Source organism: Otolemur garnettii, unplaced genomic scaffold (genome assembly GCF_000181295.1).
Source record: "Otolemur garnettii isolate 467f Iridium unplaced genomic scaffold, OtoGar3 scaffold00001, whole genome shotgun sequence".
Classification (NCBI taxonomy): Eukaryota; Metazoa; Chordata; class Mammalia; order Primates; family Galagidae; genus Otolemur; species Otolemur garnettii.
The window spans coordinates 7,002,262-7,022,879 of record NW_003852396.1 but is presented as its reverse complement, the minus strand read 5'-3'; the positions used below and the strand labels follow the sequence as shown (position 1 = coordinate 7,022,879).

General features: G+C 37.5%; 1 protein-coding gene across 2 annotated transcripts in view; it reads right to left on the bottom strand.

Moving 5' to 3' along the window:
- The window catches only part of CUNH11orf70 (chromosome unknown C11orf70 homolog), a 31,156-nt gene that overhangs the window by 1,055 nt on the left and 9,483 nt on the right, over positions 1 to 20,618 (bottom strand). The window contains exons 3-6 of one of the 2 annotated variants that reach the window (XM_003780791.1): positions 20,303 to 20,378; positions 14,523 to 14,689; positions 6,968 to 7,140; positions 742 to 808 (exon numbers count right to left, since the gene is read on the bottom strand). In XM_003780791.1, the coding sequence (XP_003780839.1) occupies positions 742 to 808; positions 6,968 to 7,140; positions 14,523 to 14,689; positions 20,303 to 20,378 (483 nt within the window). Of the gene's footprint in view, positions 1 to 741; positions 809 to 6,906; positions 7,141 to 14,522; positions 14,690 to 20,302; positions 20,379 to 20,618 lie in introns of those variants that run through there. The other variant, XM_012801375.1, reaches the window with a different exon arrangement.

Sequence of the window (20,618 nt, the reverse complement as noted above, 5' to 3'; positions counted from 1 at the left end):
GGCTCCGTCTCAAAAAAAAAAAAAAAAAAAAGAACCTGCCAGCTCCAGTGTATGTGGCTGGCACCTTAGCCTGAGCCACAGGTGCAGAGCCACTAATATTTTAAAATATTTATTGACAGTATAGTCTACTATGATAGGAACACATATGTACTATGTATACATGTGTAATTTTTATCCTTAAGGAACGTTTAGTACAAATAGAAATCATATCATTAAAAAAAGTATTTTTAAAGTGCTAATAATGCAAAATTTTTATTTGGCAATTTTCTTCTATCTTATTTGTTTTTAGAATATGGTCCTTATATACTGTGAGGGCAGGGATTATTTGTTTCTTTTGTGCATAGCACACTAGGTGATACACATGTTTGGTAAGTGATAGAATGAAGATATTTCAAAACTGCTTCTTAAGTATTATCTTTTGTATGATACTAAAATTCAAGAATCAGATTCTGTGATATAAAGTCACTTATGACATTCTTACTAATTTGTCTTATACATTATGGCTTGACAGACTAGAGAATGGTGTTTTACCCCACTGGTGTCACAGATTTACCTCTAAAATAAATAAGAGTATTATTAGATACAGATGACAGAAAGGAAGCCAGGGAAAATTCAAGCTGTTCTCTAAACAAAAGCCCTAAATATTAATGTTTTTTCTTCTAGACCTAACATTACAGTTGTAACAACTCTACTAACAACAAATAATTTAATTTTCTAGTTTCAAATTTCCTTCACACTTACATAGGCTGTAACTTTAAAGACAAAAGAGGTGATTTGTATCTTCTTGGTTTGAGGATTCTTTCGAACACTAAAAAAGGGGAGGAAAAAGGTACATTTAACATATAATAAGCATTGATATATTTTAAGTAATGATCCCTTTTAGTATTTAAGTGTTCATATTCATACAGAACATGGAAATACATAATATCCAATTAAAAGGTTTTGAAACAACGGCATCTGAGGCTTCATCCAAGGATGGGCAAGGCCAACAAAACTCAAATAGCAGAAAACTAAATTTTACAGTTAAAAGGTTTGAGATCAGTCTAAGACTCAGATAACGAAATGACTCTCCAAGGCCACAAGGACAATTTTTTTTTTTTTTTTTTTTGAGACAGAGCCTCAAGCTGTCCCCCCGGGTAGAGTGCCGTGGCATTACAGCTCACAGCAACCTCCAACTCCTGGGCTCAAGCGAGTCTCCTGCCTCTGCCTCCCAAGTAGCTGGGACCACAGGCGCCCGCCACAACGCCCGGCTATTTTTTGGTTGCAGCCGTCATTGTTGTTTGGCGGGTCCGTGCTGGGGATTGGAACCCGCCACCTTAGGTGTACGTGGCTGGCGCCTTAGCCGGTTGAGCTATAGGCGCCGAGCCCCACAAGGACAATTTTTGCATAAGCAGGGACTCAGAAATGTCAGACTAAAGTATAGACAGGCATAATGGGTAGATAAAAGCATACAGTACTAAAATAAAGAATTTAATAACCTAAATACAAATGCCAGTTCTGCCACAGATATGTTAGTTCACTTTGGGCAAGAGTAGTAACTCTCTGAATCTCAGTTTTCTATGTAAACTAGACATAATATGGTTCCTTTGGGTTTTTGAAAATTAATTGAGATAATCTATATGAAAACTATTTGTTGAGTTATATTGCTAAAGTTATATTAAACAATTTTTTCAGTAGCTTTCTTTCAGTTACTCCCCCCACAAAGATTACCTGTGATAATACATAGTGAGGAAGTCAACTGAGGATTGAAGAAATAAACTACAGATAAAGATTTATGTATTTGTTACCTGTATGTAAATATAGACTTTATATTCATAGCATTTTACAATCTGCAAAATATCTTTCCATACTTCATTTAAAGACCACACAACACAATGAGATAGGCATTATTTTGCCAGTTTTACAGACAATAACAGAACTAGAGGAGTTAGTGATATATTTAAGATAATATAAACAAAAGTGGTATTTCTGAAACAGAATCCGAGTGACTCAGAGTCCGGTCCTTCCTTTTCCCTCTATGCCTCAGCTGTTTATCCCATACCTGCACATTCTATAAATACATATGGATCAAAAGGTATTACACAAGTGCGATATATGTGGGTAAAATTTAAAGAAATATACTCCTCCACTTTATCAGGTGAAGGTATTAATTCTCCTCTACTGCATATGTAAAAGTAGCAGAGAAAGAGAAAAGAGAGAGAGGAAGAAGGTGAACTCTGTGTGTACATGCATCTATGTTCAATCTCATGGACCTTTTGGGGATGGCCAGCCCCAGCCAGTTCAGGGCTCAAGAATTTTAGGTGGTTTTCATCTCAACTAGACATTTCATTCTGACTTAAACTTAGGAGCTATGTGATTAAATTGATTTTCAAATAGTTCTGTGACATAAGTTCATTTTCTTTTCTTTTTCTAATGCCTAAGATACACTGCTTAAAAGTTCAAGACTATAAAAAAAAGTTCAAGTCTATAATTAAAAATGTTGTGTTTATTCAAGGGGTGACCATACTAAATATAAAATACTTGCATATGTTTATACAACTACCTAGATCAAAATAAAGAACATACCAGGCAGCGCTTGTGGCTCAAAATAAAGAACACATCTATGGTTATATTTAACTCTAAATCTTGATCTGAGGTGGTTATGTGGTAGAAACATATGTAAAAACTCACTGAGCCGTATATGTATTTATGCTTGGTTCATTTCACTCTAGGTAAATTATCTCCTAGTTTAAAAACTGGAAAAAAAAAGCCCTTTGTAAAAGTTTGTTCTTATCAAATCAGCTTAGAGGAAAATTCAGCATTTGATACTTGAACAATCATTTAAAACATATTAACATGTACCATATAAAAAAAGAAACTACTATTTGTATATTACACTTTAGAAGTTGGTTACTAATAGAAATAAATCATATTATTCCATTCTATTACCTCTGTTTCTATGCCAATATTACTTTAAATATCTTTAAAATAATTTATCTAATTTTTTATAGGCCAAGCAAATACTGAATCACCTGTCCTAGTTTTCTAAAAAAAAAAAAAAGGAAATGTAAAGTGATACTAGTGCCCTAGGGTTTTATACTAATACCTGCATTGTATCAGATCTTTGCCATCACTAACACTATCCTCAGAAAACTCTAATTTTTAAGGATGCTAGAATATAATTTCCAAATAATGCATTAAAAAGTATAATCATGGCTCGGCGCCTGTGGCTCAAGCAGCTAAGGCGCCAGCCACATACACCTAAGATGGCGGGTTCGAATCCCCAGCCCGGGCCCTCCAAACAATAATGATGGCTGCAACCAAAAAATGGCCAGGCGTTGTGGCGGGTGCCTGTCGTCCCAGCTACTTGGGAGGTGGAGGCAGGAGACTCGCTTGAGCCCAGGAGTTGGAGGTTGCTGTGAGCGTGATGCCATGGCACTCTACCCAGGGGGATAGCTTGAGGCTCCATCTCAAAAAAAAAAAAAAAGTATAATCATATTAATGATTTGGAAATAAACTAACATAAAGGATCAAGCTTGCTAGAATGGATTAGTGATGATTTTATCTGCAAGCACAGGTTAGACACTATAAAGTAGCTAATATGTATACAATTAGAAAGGTAGCAGAGGTTTTTCTAAAGCATGCAAAAATACCCAAAATTCAAGTAAAGAAATAGGAAATAATACCCTTCATTAAACTGGCTTACACAAATGACTTAATTGAACATGTGGCTCAGAATTCTGAAAAATTACTAAAGATATTTCAAGTTCTACCTCTTCCTCCACTACTTAAATATTCCTTGACAACTGCTACACTGATCCATTCTTTTTTTTTTTTGAGACAGAGTTTTACTCTGTTGCTCTGGGTGAGTGCTGTGGTATCACAGCTCACAGCAACCTCAATGTCTTGGGTTCAAGTGATCCTCTTGCCTCAGCTTCCCAAGTAGCTGGGACTACAGGCACTAATATTAGAAGAGCCACAAATAGTACATGTAATAAGCAAGCCAACATAACTCTTAAGGAACTCTGACATCATTTAATCCATTCAATTGCTTTATGTTGGCACCTAAGCCATCTTAAATAAGTAAATATTTACTTTGATCATGATTTTCTACTGAAGTTGCTTTGGGAGGATAATTTCATATCCTCTCCTCAATCAGCAAAGAAATTCATAAGCATACTTAATCTTAGATTATCAGAATTAATTATTCTCAAAGAATGTACTATTGTAACTGGGCTAGTCTCTTTCCCAGCCTCTCCCAGCATGACAGACTTCTAATGCATCTCCTCTAAGGTGGGAACAGACTGCTTTCCCTGTTGGTCCTCATGGATTCTCTTTCCTCAAAACTTCCCTGAGTAGGCTCTGCACCCACAGCACAGCAGTTATGACACCAGCCACATGCATTGAGGTGCAAACCTAACCTGGGTCAGCTAAACAACAATGCCAATTGCAATAACAACAACAACAACAACAACAAATAGTTGGGCATTGTGGCAGGTACCTGTAGTCCCAGCTACTTGGGAAGCTGAGGCAGGAGAATCGCTTTAACCTAAGAGTTTGAGGTTGCTGTGAGATGTAATGCCATGGCCTTCTACCCAGGGTGACATAGTGAGACTCTGTCTCAAAAAAACAAAACAAAACAAAGAAAACTTCCCTGACTAGTCACACCCACATTGCCAATTTCCTCTTTTGAGCTCTTGGGGGTATTCATTACAATATAAGGAGCTTAAAACATTTACCTAAAAATAACTAAGTATTTGGTTATATAAAAAATTTTACTTTAAAAATATTACTTATAAAAGATTAGTCACTTTACATCTATTTATTTATTTAGAAAAGGAGTCTTGCTCTATCTCCTGGACTGGAATGTGCAATCCTGAGTAGCTGGAACTACAGATGCACTGCAGCTACCATACTTATTTACCAAACAGACCTCATCTATTTTGTAAAAATGGGATTTTGCTATGCTGCTCAGGGTACTAAACTCCTGTCTTCAAGCAATCCTTCCACCTTGGCCTCCCAAAGTATTAGGATCATAAGTGTGAGCCACTGTGCCTGGCCGATAATTTAAAGCGTTAGTTTGTTGCAGTTTCCTTAAGGCCAAGGACTGGACTGTCTGATGTGCCTCATGTAGCCTCTTTAGAGTTCTATGTACAATATTAATACTTGTTTGTTGCCTGATTAAGTGATTCCATGGAGACAATTCCTTTTCTTCTTGTAAGATGTCATGAATTTTGGCTCCTCATTTGATTAGTGGCTATCGCTCTTTGATTCATACTTTTCCTTAGCGCCCAAAATGTAGAAGAAAATCACAGGTAAGAAACTAAGGAACGGACTCTTGGGGATAAACCACAGTTTCTAACAGTTCTTTCAATGTTCAGTTTCGAAAGTTGTTTCTACTTCAAATATTGCCAATAGAATTTCCTCCTGCATAGCACATAGTAGTGAGGAATTTCACAGGCTCATGTGGCTGATGGGGCTGAGCACACTGTAGTGGCAGTATGTGTGTGCATCTGTCTACAGGGGAGTATGTTCAGGGAGTGCTAGAAGGGGCCTAGCAGGTTTATATGAGCTGCAAGTGATTATGACAGGATATGTGTACGCTTTTTCTGAAATTCTGTTTCTAACATATCATCTTCTCTACACAATCTTTATGTATTGACACAGTAACTTTTTCATTAAAATTAGAGACAGATTATAAATATATTTTTAAAATCCTATCAGAAGCAAACTAAATAAACAAAATAACTAAATTATGCAGTTTGTTGTATAGCTATGTGACATATGGAATGGATATGAGAAAGTGCTCAGTATAAGCAGACTAATAATTAATCTGATGAGAAGCTCATTCTGTTTTCTTAAAGTAAAATTATATAACTGAATTATAGGATCTTTGCTTTTTCTTCTACTTCTTTGCCTATACAGATAATCTAATATCTTCATAATTGAAAAACCCAATGGGGGCAGCGCCTGTGGCTCAAGGAGTAGGGCACTGGTCCCCATATATTTGGAGGTGGTGGGTTCAAACCCAACCACGGCCAAAAACTGCAAAAAAAAAAAAAAAAGTTTCCTGTTTCTCAAAATTGAGTGAGGAAAAACCCAATGAAAGAATATTCATTTCAATAAAAATAAAAGCATAAATAAGATATGTCTGCCAGGCTCAGTGCTGGAGCCTGTAACCCAAACACTTTGGGAGGCCAAGGAGGGAGGATTGCTTGAGGCCAGGAGTTTGTGACCAGCCTGAGTAAGAGTGTGGTGCCATTTCTACTAAAAATAAAAAAATTAGCCTATAAGCCTAGGTATGGCTTTAGTTTAGAAGTTTGAGATTACAGTGAGCTATTATAGTGCTGCTGTACTCTAGACAGGGTGACAAAATGAGACCCTGTCTCAAAAAAAGAAAAGAGAAAAAGATTTTTCTTAAGGTTTTAATGCTTACTTGATTTTCAAAAAGAAAGAAAAAAAAAACTACTAGACTACCTGAAACAAACTGTATAGCTGTGGGATTAATTTGAAAGGTAAAGATTACACCTACATGAAAATTCTTCCACCTCTCTAGAACAAAGGTTAATGAGTTTTTACTATTAGTCAAGCAAACTCAAATATCCTGAGGAATCTCTCTCTCTCTCCCCACCCAGGAATCGCTTATTGTCCTTTGAGATGGAAGGAAGGAAGGAAGGAAGGAAGGAAGCCAGCCTGCCAGATGGCAGTTGCTAATAAGGGATAGAGCAGGTGACAGGTGTGAATGAGAAAACAAAGAAAAACTGAGATGAACAAAGAGAAGACAGAACTAAAAGAGCAGGAAAATCTAGAAATCTTCCTAGCCTGGAAGAGAGGGAGGAAGTTATAAGAGAGGGTCAGGGTAGGGCTATTTTTATAAACTTTGGTTGTTAATATGACCTCAAAGACATGCTGTATAATCCCATCATAGTTAAACAAATAACTTACTCTATTAACTTGAGATTTACATATTGGGATCTAGCAACTTTACCTCACCAGATCCTTATAGATAAGCTTTGCTGTTTCCAGATATGGTTTAATCACATCTTCATATTGACAAAGGGCTCCACCAAGGCAAAGATGTTTAAAAAGACAAAACAGGAACTCTTCTCTGTCTGTCTGGCTGAATACTTCATATTTTTCTGAGTCTTCCATTAGTAAAACCTAAGATGATAAAATTCATCTTAATGTAACATAACTAACTTAAGGCTCTAAATTTTATGTTTTCAAAAATTTCAATTTATTTATTTATTTATTTATTTATTTTAAGACAGAGTCTCATTATGTCACCCTTGGTGGAGTGCCATGGTGTCACAGCTCACAGCAACCTCAAACTCTTGGGCTCAAACGATTCTCTTGCCTCAGCCTCCCAAGTAGCTGGGACTACCGGCACCCACCACAATGCTTGGCTAAAAAATTTCAATTTATATAAAATGCTGCACTTTTGCACAGGCCCTGATGACTGGCTCTCTCAGTGGTGCTGCTGCCACCACTGCCATGGCTGCTGTTCCCAGGGGCTTATGAGCATGCTCCTAAGAGTGTGACAGCCATCTTCTAGTGGCAGCAGCTACTGACAGCAACCACCCCCACTATAAGCAGTAGAGCCTTAGCATACGCTGAGGACAGGCTCTAATAATTCAATGCCCCTACTGCTGCTGCTGCTGCTGCTACCAAAGCACTCCACTAGGGGCTCTGGGGATCAGGCTGCCCCATATACCATAGCCTGTACCCCTGCACACCACTGGAGGACCTGACAACAGCCCTGCCCAGCCTGGCGCTGCCCTTCTCTACCTGTGGCCAAGCCTGAGGATCACTCATCCCATCTACTACCACTGACATCTGTATACTCCTCCTGGGGTCCTGAAAATTGGCCCAGCCAGCCAGCCATTATCAACACAGCTAACACCTACCTGCACATGCCAACAGGGGCCTGGAGATTGCTGTGCCCAAACCACTGAAGCCACTGTTAACAGAAGAGTATGCCACCTGGAAGCCCAACAGTTATACTACCACTACTATGGCCACTGCTCCTGCCATGCATACTGCCCAAGAGCCCAAGGATATGTTCACCCACCTGACCCACCACTGCCTTTGCCAGCACCCAAGAAGCCACCTAGAGGCTGTAAAATTGACCCACTTGAACAAACACTGGTGCCTGCATATGCTGCCTGTGGACCGAAAACAGGCATGCTTAGCCCACTGCCATTATTCGGGCCTAAGGACTGACCCACATGTTGTTCCTATCCTTAGCAAACCATAATCTCCACTAACAACTGTAGCCTAAGACTGAGGAAATTGCAGACACCACTGATGCTGTTTACAGCTAAAGAAATCATACGAAGACTATACTATTGCATGTACTCAGAATCAAAACCAAAGTGCTGCCCAACCAGCACCATATATATCTTCAGTAAAAAGTCTTCTACAAAAGTCAATCCAAAAAGTTGAAAGAAATGACTGTTATGCCAGAGACGTAGAAAATCAGTGTAAAGACAGAGAAATATGAAAAAGGAGGGAAATATGATCTCTCCAAAGGAACACAATAATTCTCCAGCAATAGATTCCAATCAAAAAGAAATTCATGAAATTCCAGAAAACAACTTAATATTAAACAAGTATGAGATATAAAAGAACACAAATACAAAAAAATAAAAAAAAAACAATTCAAGATATAAACGAGAAATTCACCAAAGAAACAGATATCATAAAAAAGAACCAAAGAGAATTTTTTTTTTTAGATTGTTATCAAGTTCATTGAGGGTACAAAGAATTAGGTTACACTGTTTCCATTTGTTATATAAAGTCTCTCTTACAATTGTGTCCCACCCTCAAGAGGTGTACCATACACCATAACCTTCTACCCCTCTTTCTCCTTCCCTCTCCCCACCCTCTCGTCCCCCTGACCTCATCTTGACTTGATTGAGTTTTTCTCTTATTTGGTACGTATTAGATCATCTACTGGCTTCATATTAGAATTGAGTACATTGGATTCTTGCTTCTCCATTCTTGTATTGCTTTACTAAGAAGAATGCATCCCAACTCTATCCAGGTTAATACAAAAGATGTAAAGTCTCCATCTTTTTAATGGCTGAATAGTATTTCATGATATACATAAACCACACCTTGTTAATCCATTCCTGGGTTGGTGGGCATTCAGGTTGTTTCCACATTTTAGCAATTGTAAATTGAGCTGTGATAAACATCTAGTGCAAATGTCCTTATGATAAAAGGATTTTTTTTTCTTCTGGGTAGATGCCTAGTAATGAGATTGCAGAATCAAATAGGAGGTCTAATTTGAGTTTTTTGAGGATTCTCCATACTTTCTTCCAAAAAGGTTGTACTAGTTTGCACTCCCACCAACAGTGTTTTCTTTTTATCTACCTAAGCATCTGCAGCTTTGAGACTTTATGATGTGGGCTATTCTCATTGGGGTTAGGTGATATCTCAGGGTAGTTTTGATTTGCATTTGCTCTGACAATCAGGAATGATGAGCATCTTTTCAAATGTTTGTTAACTATTTTTCTGTCTTTATCAGAGAAGATTCTGTTCATGTCTGTTGCCCAGTGATAGATGGGATTGTTTGTTCTTTTTCCGATTAATTTGAGCTCTCTATAGATTCTAGTTATCAACTCTTTGTCAGATTCATACCCTACAAGTATCTTTTGCTTTTCTGAAGGTTGTCTTTTTGCTTTACTTGTTGTGCCCTTAGCTGTGCAGAAGCTTTTCAGCTTAATTTCCATTTGTTAATTTTTGTTGTGATGGCTGCTAAAGTCTTTATCATAAATCTTTCCCTAGTCCAACATCATCATGAGTTTTTCCCATACTTTCTTCTAAGATTTTTATTGTTTTGTGCCTTAGATTTATATCTCTTCTCCATTTTGAGCTGATTTTTATAAGTGGTAAAAGGTGTTGGTTGAGTTTGTCTTTACATGTGGTTATACAATTCTCTCAGCACCATGTTTTTCTTTTTCTTTCTTTTTTTTTTTTTTTTTGAGACAGTCTCATTATATAAGCCCTTGGTAGAGTGGTGTTACAGCTCACATCAACCTCAAACTCCTGAGCTTAAGCAATTCTCTTGCCCCAGCCTCCCAAGTAGCTGGGACTACAGGTGCCTGCCACAACACCTGGTTATATTTTTGTTGTTGTTGTAGTTGTCATTGTTGTTTAGCTCACTTGGGCTGGATTCAAACTCGCCAGCCCCACTGTATGTGGCTGGCGTTCTAGCTGCTGAGCTACAGGTGCTGAGCCTAGCACCATTAGTTGAATAGTGATTCTTTTCCCCACTGTATGCTTCTGTTTGGTTTCTCAAAGATCAGAATGCAAGTAGAGACTGCTTTCATCTCTTGGCTTTCTGTTCTGTTCCATGTCTACGTCTCTATTTTTGTGCCAATACCATGTTGCTTTGATTACTGTGGACTTGTAACATAGCCTGAAGTCTGATAGGTTGATGCCTTCACCTATGGGTTATTTTCTGGCTCCATACAAAATAAAGGACTATTTTTTCCAGTTCTCAAAGTATGATGTTGGTATTTTAATTGGGATTGCATTGAATCTGTAGATTGTTTTAGGTAGAATAGACATTTTAACAATGTTGATTCTTCCTAGCCAAGACAATGATATGTTCCTCCATTTGTTAATATCTTCTATTTCTCTTCTTATGGTTTCATAATTCTCTTTGTAAAGATCCTTCACCTCTTTTGTTAGGTATATTCCCAAGTATTTCATTTTCTCTGAAGCTACTGTGAAGGTAATTGGGTCCTTGATTTGCTTTTCAACTTGGCTTATTGGAGTATACAAAGGCTACTAATTTTTGGACTTTGATTTTATACCTTGAGATGTTACTGTATTTCCAGGAGTCTGTGGTTGAGTCTTTGGAGTTTTCTAAGTATAAGATCATATCATCAGTGAAGAGTGAGAGTTTGGTCTCCTCTGCTCCCATTTGGGTGCCCTTTGTATCCTTCCCCAAAGAGAAATCTTAGAACTGAGGAATTCAAGACATTTATTTCTGAATAAAATAAAATATTCACTTAAGAGCTTTAATAATTAAATACATCAAGAAGAGAGAACTTCAGGACGTGAAGACAGATGTTTTGAAACAACCCATTCAGACAAAAAACAAAAAGTAAAACAATAAAAAAAAATGCACCAAGCTTATATCACATATGAAACATCAAGAAACAACTAAATATTTGAATTTTGGGTGTTCCAGAAGTTAAAGAGAAATCCCAAGGCATAGAAAACCTATTCAATAATAGTGGAAAACTTCCTAAATCTAATGAAGGATTTATACATCCAAATACAGGCAGATCCAAGATTCTCAAATACAGCAGAACCTCTGTAAGTCGACCACCCAAGCAAGAGACTATAACTACTGGTCAACATATGGAGGTGGTCAACATAAGGAACTAGGCCTACTGTACTGATATGTACATGTTGTGCACATCCAGTTTAAGAAAATTAGGTCAACTTAAGGAGGTAATCAACCTTTAGTTGACCTAAGGTAGAGAGGTGGTCAACTTTGTTCTACTGTATAATGATAAAGGGATCAGAGTATAGAACTGTAAATATGTATGTACTCAATACCAGGGCACCCAGATATATAAAGCAAATATTTTTGGATCTACAGGGAGAGACAGATTCAATTCTGTACAATAATAATTGAACCCCACTTCCCACATTAGACACCTCATCCTAGACTGTCAAAGAAACACTGGGTTTAAATTGTACTTTAGACCAAATGGACTTATCATACATGTATATAACATCTTATTCAACAACTACAGAATACACATTCTTCTCATCAGCACACGGAACATTCTCCAGGAGAGATCATATGTTGGGTCACAAAACAGGTTTCAATAAGTTTTACAAAACTGAAATCATAACAGATACCTTCTTAGACCACAATGGAATAAAACTAAAATATCTATCAATACCCTTTTTTTTGGTTTTTTTGGAGACATAGCCTCAAGCTGTCACCCTAGGTAGAGTGCCGTGGAATCACAGCTCATGCCAACCTCCAATTCCAAGGCTCCTGCCTCAGCTTCCCAAGTAGCTAGGACCACAGGCACTTGCCATATTGCTCGGCTATTTTTTGGTTGCAGCCGTCATTGTTGTTTGGCGGTCCTGGGCTGGTTTCAAACCCACCAGCTCAGGTGTATGTGGCTGGTACCTTAGCCACTTGAACCACAGGCGCTGAACCATCAATACTACTTTTTTTTTTTTTTTTTGAGACAGCGCCTCAAGTTGTCACCCTGGGTAGAGTGCCATGGCATCATATCTCACAGCAACCTCCAAGTCCTGGGCTCAAGCGAGTCTCCTGCCTCTGCCTCCCAAGTAGCTGGGACTACAGGTGCCCACCACAATGCCTGGCTATTTTTTGATTGCAGCCATCATTGCTGTTTGGTGGGCTGGGTTGGATTCAAATCCACCAGCTCAGATGTTATGTGGATGGTGCCTTAGCCACTTGAGCCACAGGCACTGAGTCATCAATACTATTTTTATAAGATGTTTTTTCTAAGTTTCTTGAGATAGTAATATTGTTTTTGTCCTTCATTCAGTTGATGTGATTTATCATGTTTATTAATTTGCATATGTTGAACTATCCTTGTATCCTTGGGATAAATCTCACTTGATCATGGGATTTTTTGATGTGCTGTTAGATTTGGTTTGCTAGTATTTTGTTGAGGCTTTTTGCATTTATGTTCATCAGGGATATTTACCTGTAATTTTATTTTTCAAAATGTAAACAAAATAAAAAACCCACTGGACAGACTAACCAAGAAAATAAGGAAGTAGATCCGAATAAAATCAGAAACAAAAAAGGAGACATTACAACTAATACCATAGAAACACAAAATATCATCAGAGACTATTATGAACAACCATATGCTAACAAACAGGAAAACCTAGAGGAAATGAATAAATTCCTGGACATACAAATGTATGACCTACAAAGATTGAATCAGGGAGAAACAGAAAACCTGAACAAACCAATAACTAGTGATGAAATTGAATTAGTAATAAAAAGTTCTCCTAATAAAGCAAAGCTCGAAAAATATAATATATTATCAGACCCTTATGCCAGAGCAGATCAGTATAAGATGAGAGAAAAGAGCTGACATTACCAGTACCTATAAGGAGGAAAACCCACCCCCCAAAATTTCCTGAATGGTAATTTCCAATCTTTGGTAAGCAGGAGTAGAAATTAATATCAGACACTCCTTGTATAGTATTAATATTTATAACATGTTAGATATACAGATACCTCCTTTAACTAAAGGACAAACTATATATAGTCTCATTCAATTGTGTGTTCAGTTATTCTCAATAATTTTATTTTCTTTATAAATTAAATTAATGAGTACATTTAGATATTGCCCTAGTACAGATCAATGTATAGACTGGCTAGATGTCTCCTTTTCTTCTACAGAGAAAATTCTTGTGTCCAGAATAGCAGATCAGCAGCTTTCCTAGTTCATTCCTATCTAGATTCGCAATACATTAGACTTGAACATCTCCCTTCTTTTTCAATGGAGAATAATAATAAATAGCAGTTGTTAATATTATGGAAAGATAACTAAGTGCCAGGCACTGTGCTAAAATTTTAAATGCATTATTATTATTGTTATTTTAGAGACAGAGTGTCACTTTGTCACCCCTTAGCAGAGTGCCATGGCGTCACAGCTCACAGCAACCTCTAGCTCTTGGGCTTAGGCAATTCACCTGCCTTAGCCTCCCAAGTAGCTGGGACTACAGGTGCCTGCCACAATGCCCGGCTATTTTTGTTGTTGCAATTTGGCTGGGGCCGGGTTTGAACTCGCCCCACTTGGCATATGGGGCCAGTGCCGTACTCACTGAGTCACAGGCACCACCCCTAAATGTATTATTATTATTTTATAATTAAAGAAGCTGATGCTTATAGAAGTACAACAGTTTTCAAGCGAGAAAGCCTGGATTTAAACTTATGTCTATTTGATGCCAAAGCCCAAATTTTTAACCATCTTTAATACACAGTAATTATAACAATGATGAGATTACTAACACATTTCATTTTAATAACATTCATATTTTCTTTCTTTTTTTTTTTTGTAGAGACAGTCTCACTTTATTGCCCTCAGTAGAGTGCCGTGGCATCACACAGCTCACTGTAACCTCCAACTCCTGGGCTTAGGTGATTCTCTTGCCTCAACCTCCTGAGTAGCTGGGACTATAGGCACCTACTATAACACTTGGCTATTTTTTTGTTGCAGTTTGGCCAGGGCTGGGTTTGAACCTGCCACCCTCAGCATATGGGGCCAGTGCCCTACCCACTGGCTACAGGTGCCACTCAACCTTCATATTTTCTAAAAATTACACTTAAAAGCTTCAACTCATTTTCTCAATGATTTTAGGAAAAAGGTAGTGGGCATTTTCATCTCTATGTTGTACAGATAATGTCCCAAGGCTCAAAAGATTGAATGATTTGCTTTAGGCAGGCAAAGTTTTTGACATTTTACATTTCCTACATAAAATTCCACTGTGAAATTTTTACATTCTTTACTTACTTTTCGTAACTCATCAGAAATGAGAAATGGATCACAAAAACAATCTAAACACTTAACAATATGTCCACTGTCTCGTACAATATCTTCATCATATAACCGGTTAAAAAATGACATTGAAAGCTGCGTACAAGGAACACTTATCGCTTCAATTTTTTTCACTTCAGTTCCTGAGAAAAGATATTTTATAAAGAATAAGTTAATTTAGTATTCTCAGTAATTTCCAAAATAAATTCACTATGCAGAGTTTCTAAGAAACAACCAAATGTGATATATTTTTATATGTTTAAAAGATACTCTCGCTTATGTACTTTATTTAATTCTTATTTTGCAACTTGTTCATTTTTATTAATCATTAAAAGTTTGTAACATTGGCTTGGCGCCTATAGCTCAGTAGCTAGGGCACCAACCACATATGCTGGAGCTGGCGAGTTCAAATCCAGCTCAGGCCTGCCAAATAGCAATGACAACTAGAACAACAAAATAACCAGGTGTTATGACAGGTGCCTGTAGTCCCGGCTACTTGGGAGGCTGAGGCAAGAGAGTTGCTTAAGCCCAAGAGTTTGAGGTTGCTGTGAGCTGCGATGCCACAGCACTTTACCCAGGGTGACAGCTTGAGACTCTGTCTCAATAAAAAAAAAAAAGTTTATAACATTATCTCACCATTTCAGTACTAGATGAATGTAAATTAGTAATACTTAAAAATAGAATACTATTTTGCATAGTGGAGGTTCTCAGATTGCTTTTAATGTGTAGGAAAAAGCATAGGAATCACTTTATATGACTTTGCATTAGTGTTAATATTATGCCCTATAATTTATATTACAAAAATTTTAATTTGTGGGTATCTGTAAGTCCTTAAGGGTACCTTAAAAACATTTTCTCTCCATTTAAACATTTCTTACTTGTAATCTCATTTACAGTATTTACTACAAAAAATGGCTTTCCAAGTCAAAGTAAATTTCAAACCAGGCCCTAATCAAGTTTTCACTAGTTCAGAACTAAAGAAATTTGAAAAAATGGCATTTGTCTATTTTTCTCTTGTAGCTTTAGTTCTTCCCCCCACCTACTTTCCTCAACCCATTACTTACTTCCTGAATTTATCTTTGAGGAATTGATTTTCTGCTACCAGTGCTTCTATTAAATTACAGAAAGCCATAAAAATTAAAGTAAATATTTTTATTATTACTTCAATCACTAAAATCAATCTGTCTCTTAAGTACACGCACACATACATGGATTCACTGAGATATAAAAGGGAGTAGTGTTCTTTTGTTCAAACTTCTAAGGAGATTGTAAACCTAGGAGTGGTGGCCCTTGGACTATCCCCCCCCAGATACATTTGCTGGATCTTTGACCTGAAAAATAGCATGTGCTTAAGAATAGTAACTAATACTGGTAATTGTTTGCTCTTCTACTCCGGCTGTCTACCTAGAGTCCTGTTAGGACCTGTTGTTCTACGTTCTAATCCACAACTGGACTGGTGTGGAGGCAAGAAGGATGCCTAAAACCAGGTAGTGAGTACGCCTCAGTAATTTCAAAAGCTCTGCTGTTAAGAGACGCTCCATTTGTTTCAGAAGCAAAATCCTCCTGGGATTGATAAAGTGAAAAGACCATAGAAAAGATAGAGTAGTCCTGAGTAATGTAGAAAGACCACAGAACAAGAGACATTATTTGCTATAGTTTGAACTATGTCCCCTGAAAATTCATATATTGAAACGCTAACTACCAATATGATAGTATCTGGAGATGGGGCCTTTGGAAAGTAATCAGAGCTTATTGGGGATGGGACATCATGGAACCACAGCATTTTACCCTAGGCCCCCCAATTCATGTTCTTCTCACATGCAAAATACATTCATTCCATTCCAATAGCCCCCAAAGCTTTAACTCCTAGCATCAATTCTAAAGTCTAAGGTCTAAATATCATATGATATATATCACATATGGGTGACCCTTGAGGTATGATTTATTCTGAGGCAAAACTCCTCTCCAGCTGTAAATCTGTGAGATCAGCCGTCTGGTTCCCAAAGACATCGTGGGAGAGACATAAGATAGTCTGAGATGAAGGAAGCCTGTCAGACTTCTTAGAACCTAGAGGACTGGACCACAGAGGGCCACCTTAGTCTTTGCTGGTACAAGTCTATCTCTATTCCTGACTTCTCTCGTAATGGCTGATTTTTTTTTTTTTTTTGGAAACAGAGCCTCAAGCTGTCCCCCTAGGTAGAGTGCTGTGGCATTACAGCTCACAGCAACCTCCAACTCCTGGGCTCAACCAAATCTCTTGCCTCTGCCTCCCAAGTAGCTGGGACCACAGGCGCCTGCCACAACACCTGGCTATTTTTTATTGCAGCCATCATTGTTGTTTGGCGGGCCCGGGCTGGATTCGAACCTGCCACCTTAGGTGTATGTGGCTGGCCCCTTAGCCACTTGAGCCACAGGCGCCAAGCTGAAATGGCTGATTTTATCTATAAAGTGCACTCATACTTTCCTTACCAAATGGCTGTTTAGCCCTACCCTTGGTGTTCTCTTCAGAACAAGTTTTCTCATTTACCATATGGATAGGTCAAGAACTTTCTACATCTTCAAGTTTTAGTTTCTTTTTGCTTAACAATTCTTTCTTCAGGCCGGTCGCAGTGGCTTCGGCCTGTAATCCTAGCACTCTGGGAGGCCGACAAGGGGGGTGGATTGCTTGAGCTTACGAGTTTGAGACCAGCCTAAGCAAAAGCAAGACCCCATCTCTACTAAAAACAGAAAAACTGAGGGGAGAGGATTGCTTGAGCCAGAGTTAGAGCTTTCTATGAGCTCTGATTCCTTGGCACTCTACCCAGGGGGACAGCTTGAGACTCTTGTCTCAAAGAAAAAAAAGGAAAAAAACCCAATTCTTTCAATTTATCTCCCTCTTTTTACATTTTATTATAAGCAAGCTACTATTTCAATACTTTAATCAGAACTCTCCTCAGCTAAATCTCCAACTTCATTGCTTGTAAGTTCTACTTCCACAAAATGTGAGAACACAGTTTGTCCAAGTTCTTTGCCACTTTATGACAAAATTCATCTTTCCTCCAGTTTACAATAACATATTTCTCATTTCCTTTGAGGCTTGCACCAGAATCTCCCTAACATCCATATTTGTAGCATGGACCTCAGGCCTCTACTTTGTTCAGTTCCAAAGACATTCCCACATTTTCAAGTATTTGTTACGGCAGCACCTCACTTCTTAGTACTGAACAATTCGTTTCATAGCATACGTTATCTTGTTATGTGGGAATTTCATTAAATTATGTCTTCGGTATTTATAAGGTATGTTATAAATCACTATGATCACATATAGAAAACAATACATTGTTTTTTTCCTCCTTAATACTAGCATTATAATATAGTGAGTATCTCCTTCTCATTTGGTGTCTTAAGTTATGACTTTTCTGGCAACCCCATCGATGTGGAAATGACAGAGGCAGGAGAGTGAAAGCGACAAGGTCTTGAATTCTGGAGCCTGGATATGAATTTTTGTTTGGATAGCTGTATAAAGCTACACAACTTAGCTTATATTCCTGACTCCTCATTTGTAGAGATATGTAATAATACCTCTCTTAGAGTTATTTTGGGAATTAAAGAAAGTAATGTGTATGATGTCCTTAGCTAAGCACAAAGAAAACATCTCTTACATATTATCAAAAAAAGACAAAGAGTGTCCCAACTAAGGGGTCTACGAAAGCTGGTTGAGAGGATGAAGCAGCATCTGGCAATCTAGGCAGTGCAGCCACCACTGAAAGAGGTTCCATCATCATTTTCTTTAGAACTGGTACACTTTCCAAAAGATTATCTTTTCTCCTATTTAAAAAAGTTGTTTCTTTTGCTTATAGAAGCCCCCACAGGAAAATAAGAAAGAAGATAACTAACATACTAGAAAGAGAAACAAAAACTAAATAAGAGATAAAAATGAACTAATAGAAGAGTACTAGCAACCCACTAGGAGTTTTACTTCTGAAAAGGAGTGCTACCTTTCTGCCCTATTTTTCAAAGTACTTCTAGTTCATACTGTCAGGCACATGTGGAATTTTAGAACCTGTCTTTTTTTTTTTTTCTCAGATTGATGTGAGGGTACGATGAGATTACAAAGTTTGCATTTGTTAGGTCAAGTCCCTGTTGTAGTTGTGTCCCATACTGAGGAGGTGTGCCATATACTCTCACATGGTGCCCATTAAGTGGGAGTACATCCATCTCCCTAGAACTTGTCTTTTTGCAATGCCTTCTTTAAAAGTTATAAAAAAAAGTCAGCTATTTTGTATATGTTGATACATACACAAAAGCTGAAACTTATTTTAGTGAACTTTATTTTTCCAAATGAATTGACTAAAGTTATTATAAACATGTTTTATAAATACTATAATATATGGCTCTGATTATTTCCTTTTGAAAATTTTGAGCTGGGTAAATATATTTGCTTATAAATTCTGTTCAATTTTGTAAACAGCCTAAAGATCATGCTATGCCAGCTTTTTGTTTTATAAATTTTATAGTAGCCTGTAGCTCAAAACAATAAAATCTGACATACTGCTCTGAACTATCTATAATCTTGCTCTTGACTAATACTATAAGAAAAGTTACTTTTGTGTAGGGCTACTAAAGAATATCATGAAATTTACCAAAATACCACACACAAAGAAATCTAATTTAAAATCAATTTGTGCCAGGCATGGTAGCTCACACATTTTGGGAAGCTGAAGTGCAAAAACGCTTGAGCCCAGGAGTCCAAGACCAGCCTGGGCAACATAGTGAGAACCTGTTTCTATAAAAAATATAAAACCCAGCAGGTGTGGTAGTGCATGCCTATAGTCCTAGCTACTCAGGAGTCTGAGAAGGGAAGATTGTTTGAGCCTAGGAGTTTGAGGAGACTGAAGTGAGCTGTGATCACATCATTGCACTTCAGCCTGGGGTGACAAGAGTGAAACCACTTATCTAAAAATAAAAAGTAAAATAAATTTTCTTTTTGTTTCTTTTGAGACAGGATCTTGCTCTGTCTCCTAGAAGACAGACTGTGATCATAACTCACTGCAATGTCAAACTCCTGAGCTCCAGTGATCCTCCAGCCTTAGCCTCCCAAGTACTTGAGACTATAGGTGTATACCACTACATCTGGCTAGCCTTAGAACTTGAGGTTGCTGAGAGCTGTGATGCCATGGCACTCAGCTGAGGGCGAGAAAGTGAGACTCTGTCTCAAAAAAAAAAAGTTTGGCTCTGAGAACTTAAGTCTCTTCCTTCATGATTTAATATTATTATCACAAGAAATGTTCCATAGTTGACTGATTCCTCTGTCATAAATCCATTACCCTATTCCAATGGGGCTTTTGCCCAGCCATTCTCATATCAGTTGCATCTTTCTTGATTCTTTCCCTCTGGTAGGACTGATCACTCCCCTACTTTGTTCCCACTATAAGGATAGCACTTTTGATACACACGTACATATGTTTTAACACCTCAGCACATTCCTTGAGTAGAGGTTTTTCCTTATTCACACACACCTAGCAGGGTACATAGAAGACATAAAATAAAGTAGCTTCAAAATGAATAAAAAGAGAAAAAAAATTGCTAGGACAGTAGCAGTAGAATGCCAGGAGAGAGATGCAAGGCAAGTCTGGCATAGTTGATTATCCTTGATCTTGTTTCTATCAAACAGATGAGTCATTATTCACAATTTGTATTTTAATAATAAAAATTTCTGAGACAAATTTGTTATCATAGAAAAATGACCTGAAAAGATGAAAATAAGTTTTATTTACCTAATGTAATCCACTGTCCAGAAGAATCTGAAAGTAACTTCAAATTGGGAATGACATTTGGGTCTTTGAAAAAAGCCTAAAATACAAAATTGAGGGAGACAAGTTAGACTATTATAAATGATAAATTAACTTCTAAAATAACTATAATAAAATCTCATTCAATTCAAATAGGAAAAAAGGAAAATTTTAAATTGTTAAATGTCTAAATAATAAAAATATAGTGCATCTATTACCAGACAGTATATAGCTACTGGAAAGAAATTATTAGAAGAGACTGTCAACTTGGCTCAGTGCCTGTGGCTCAAGTGGCTAAGGC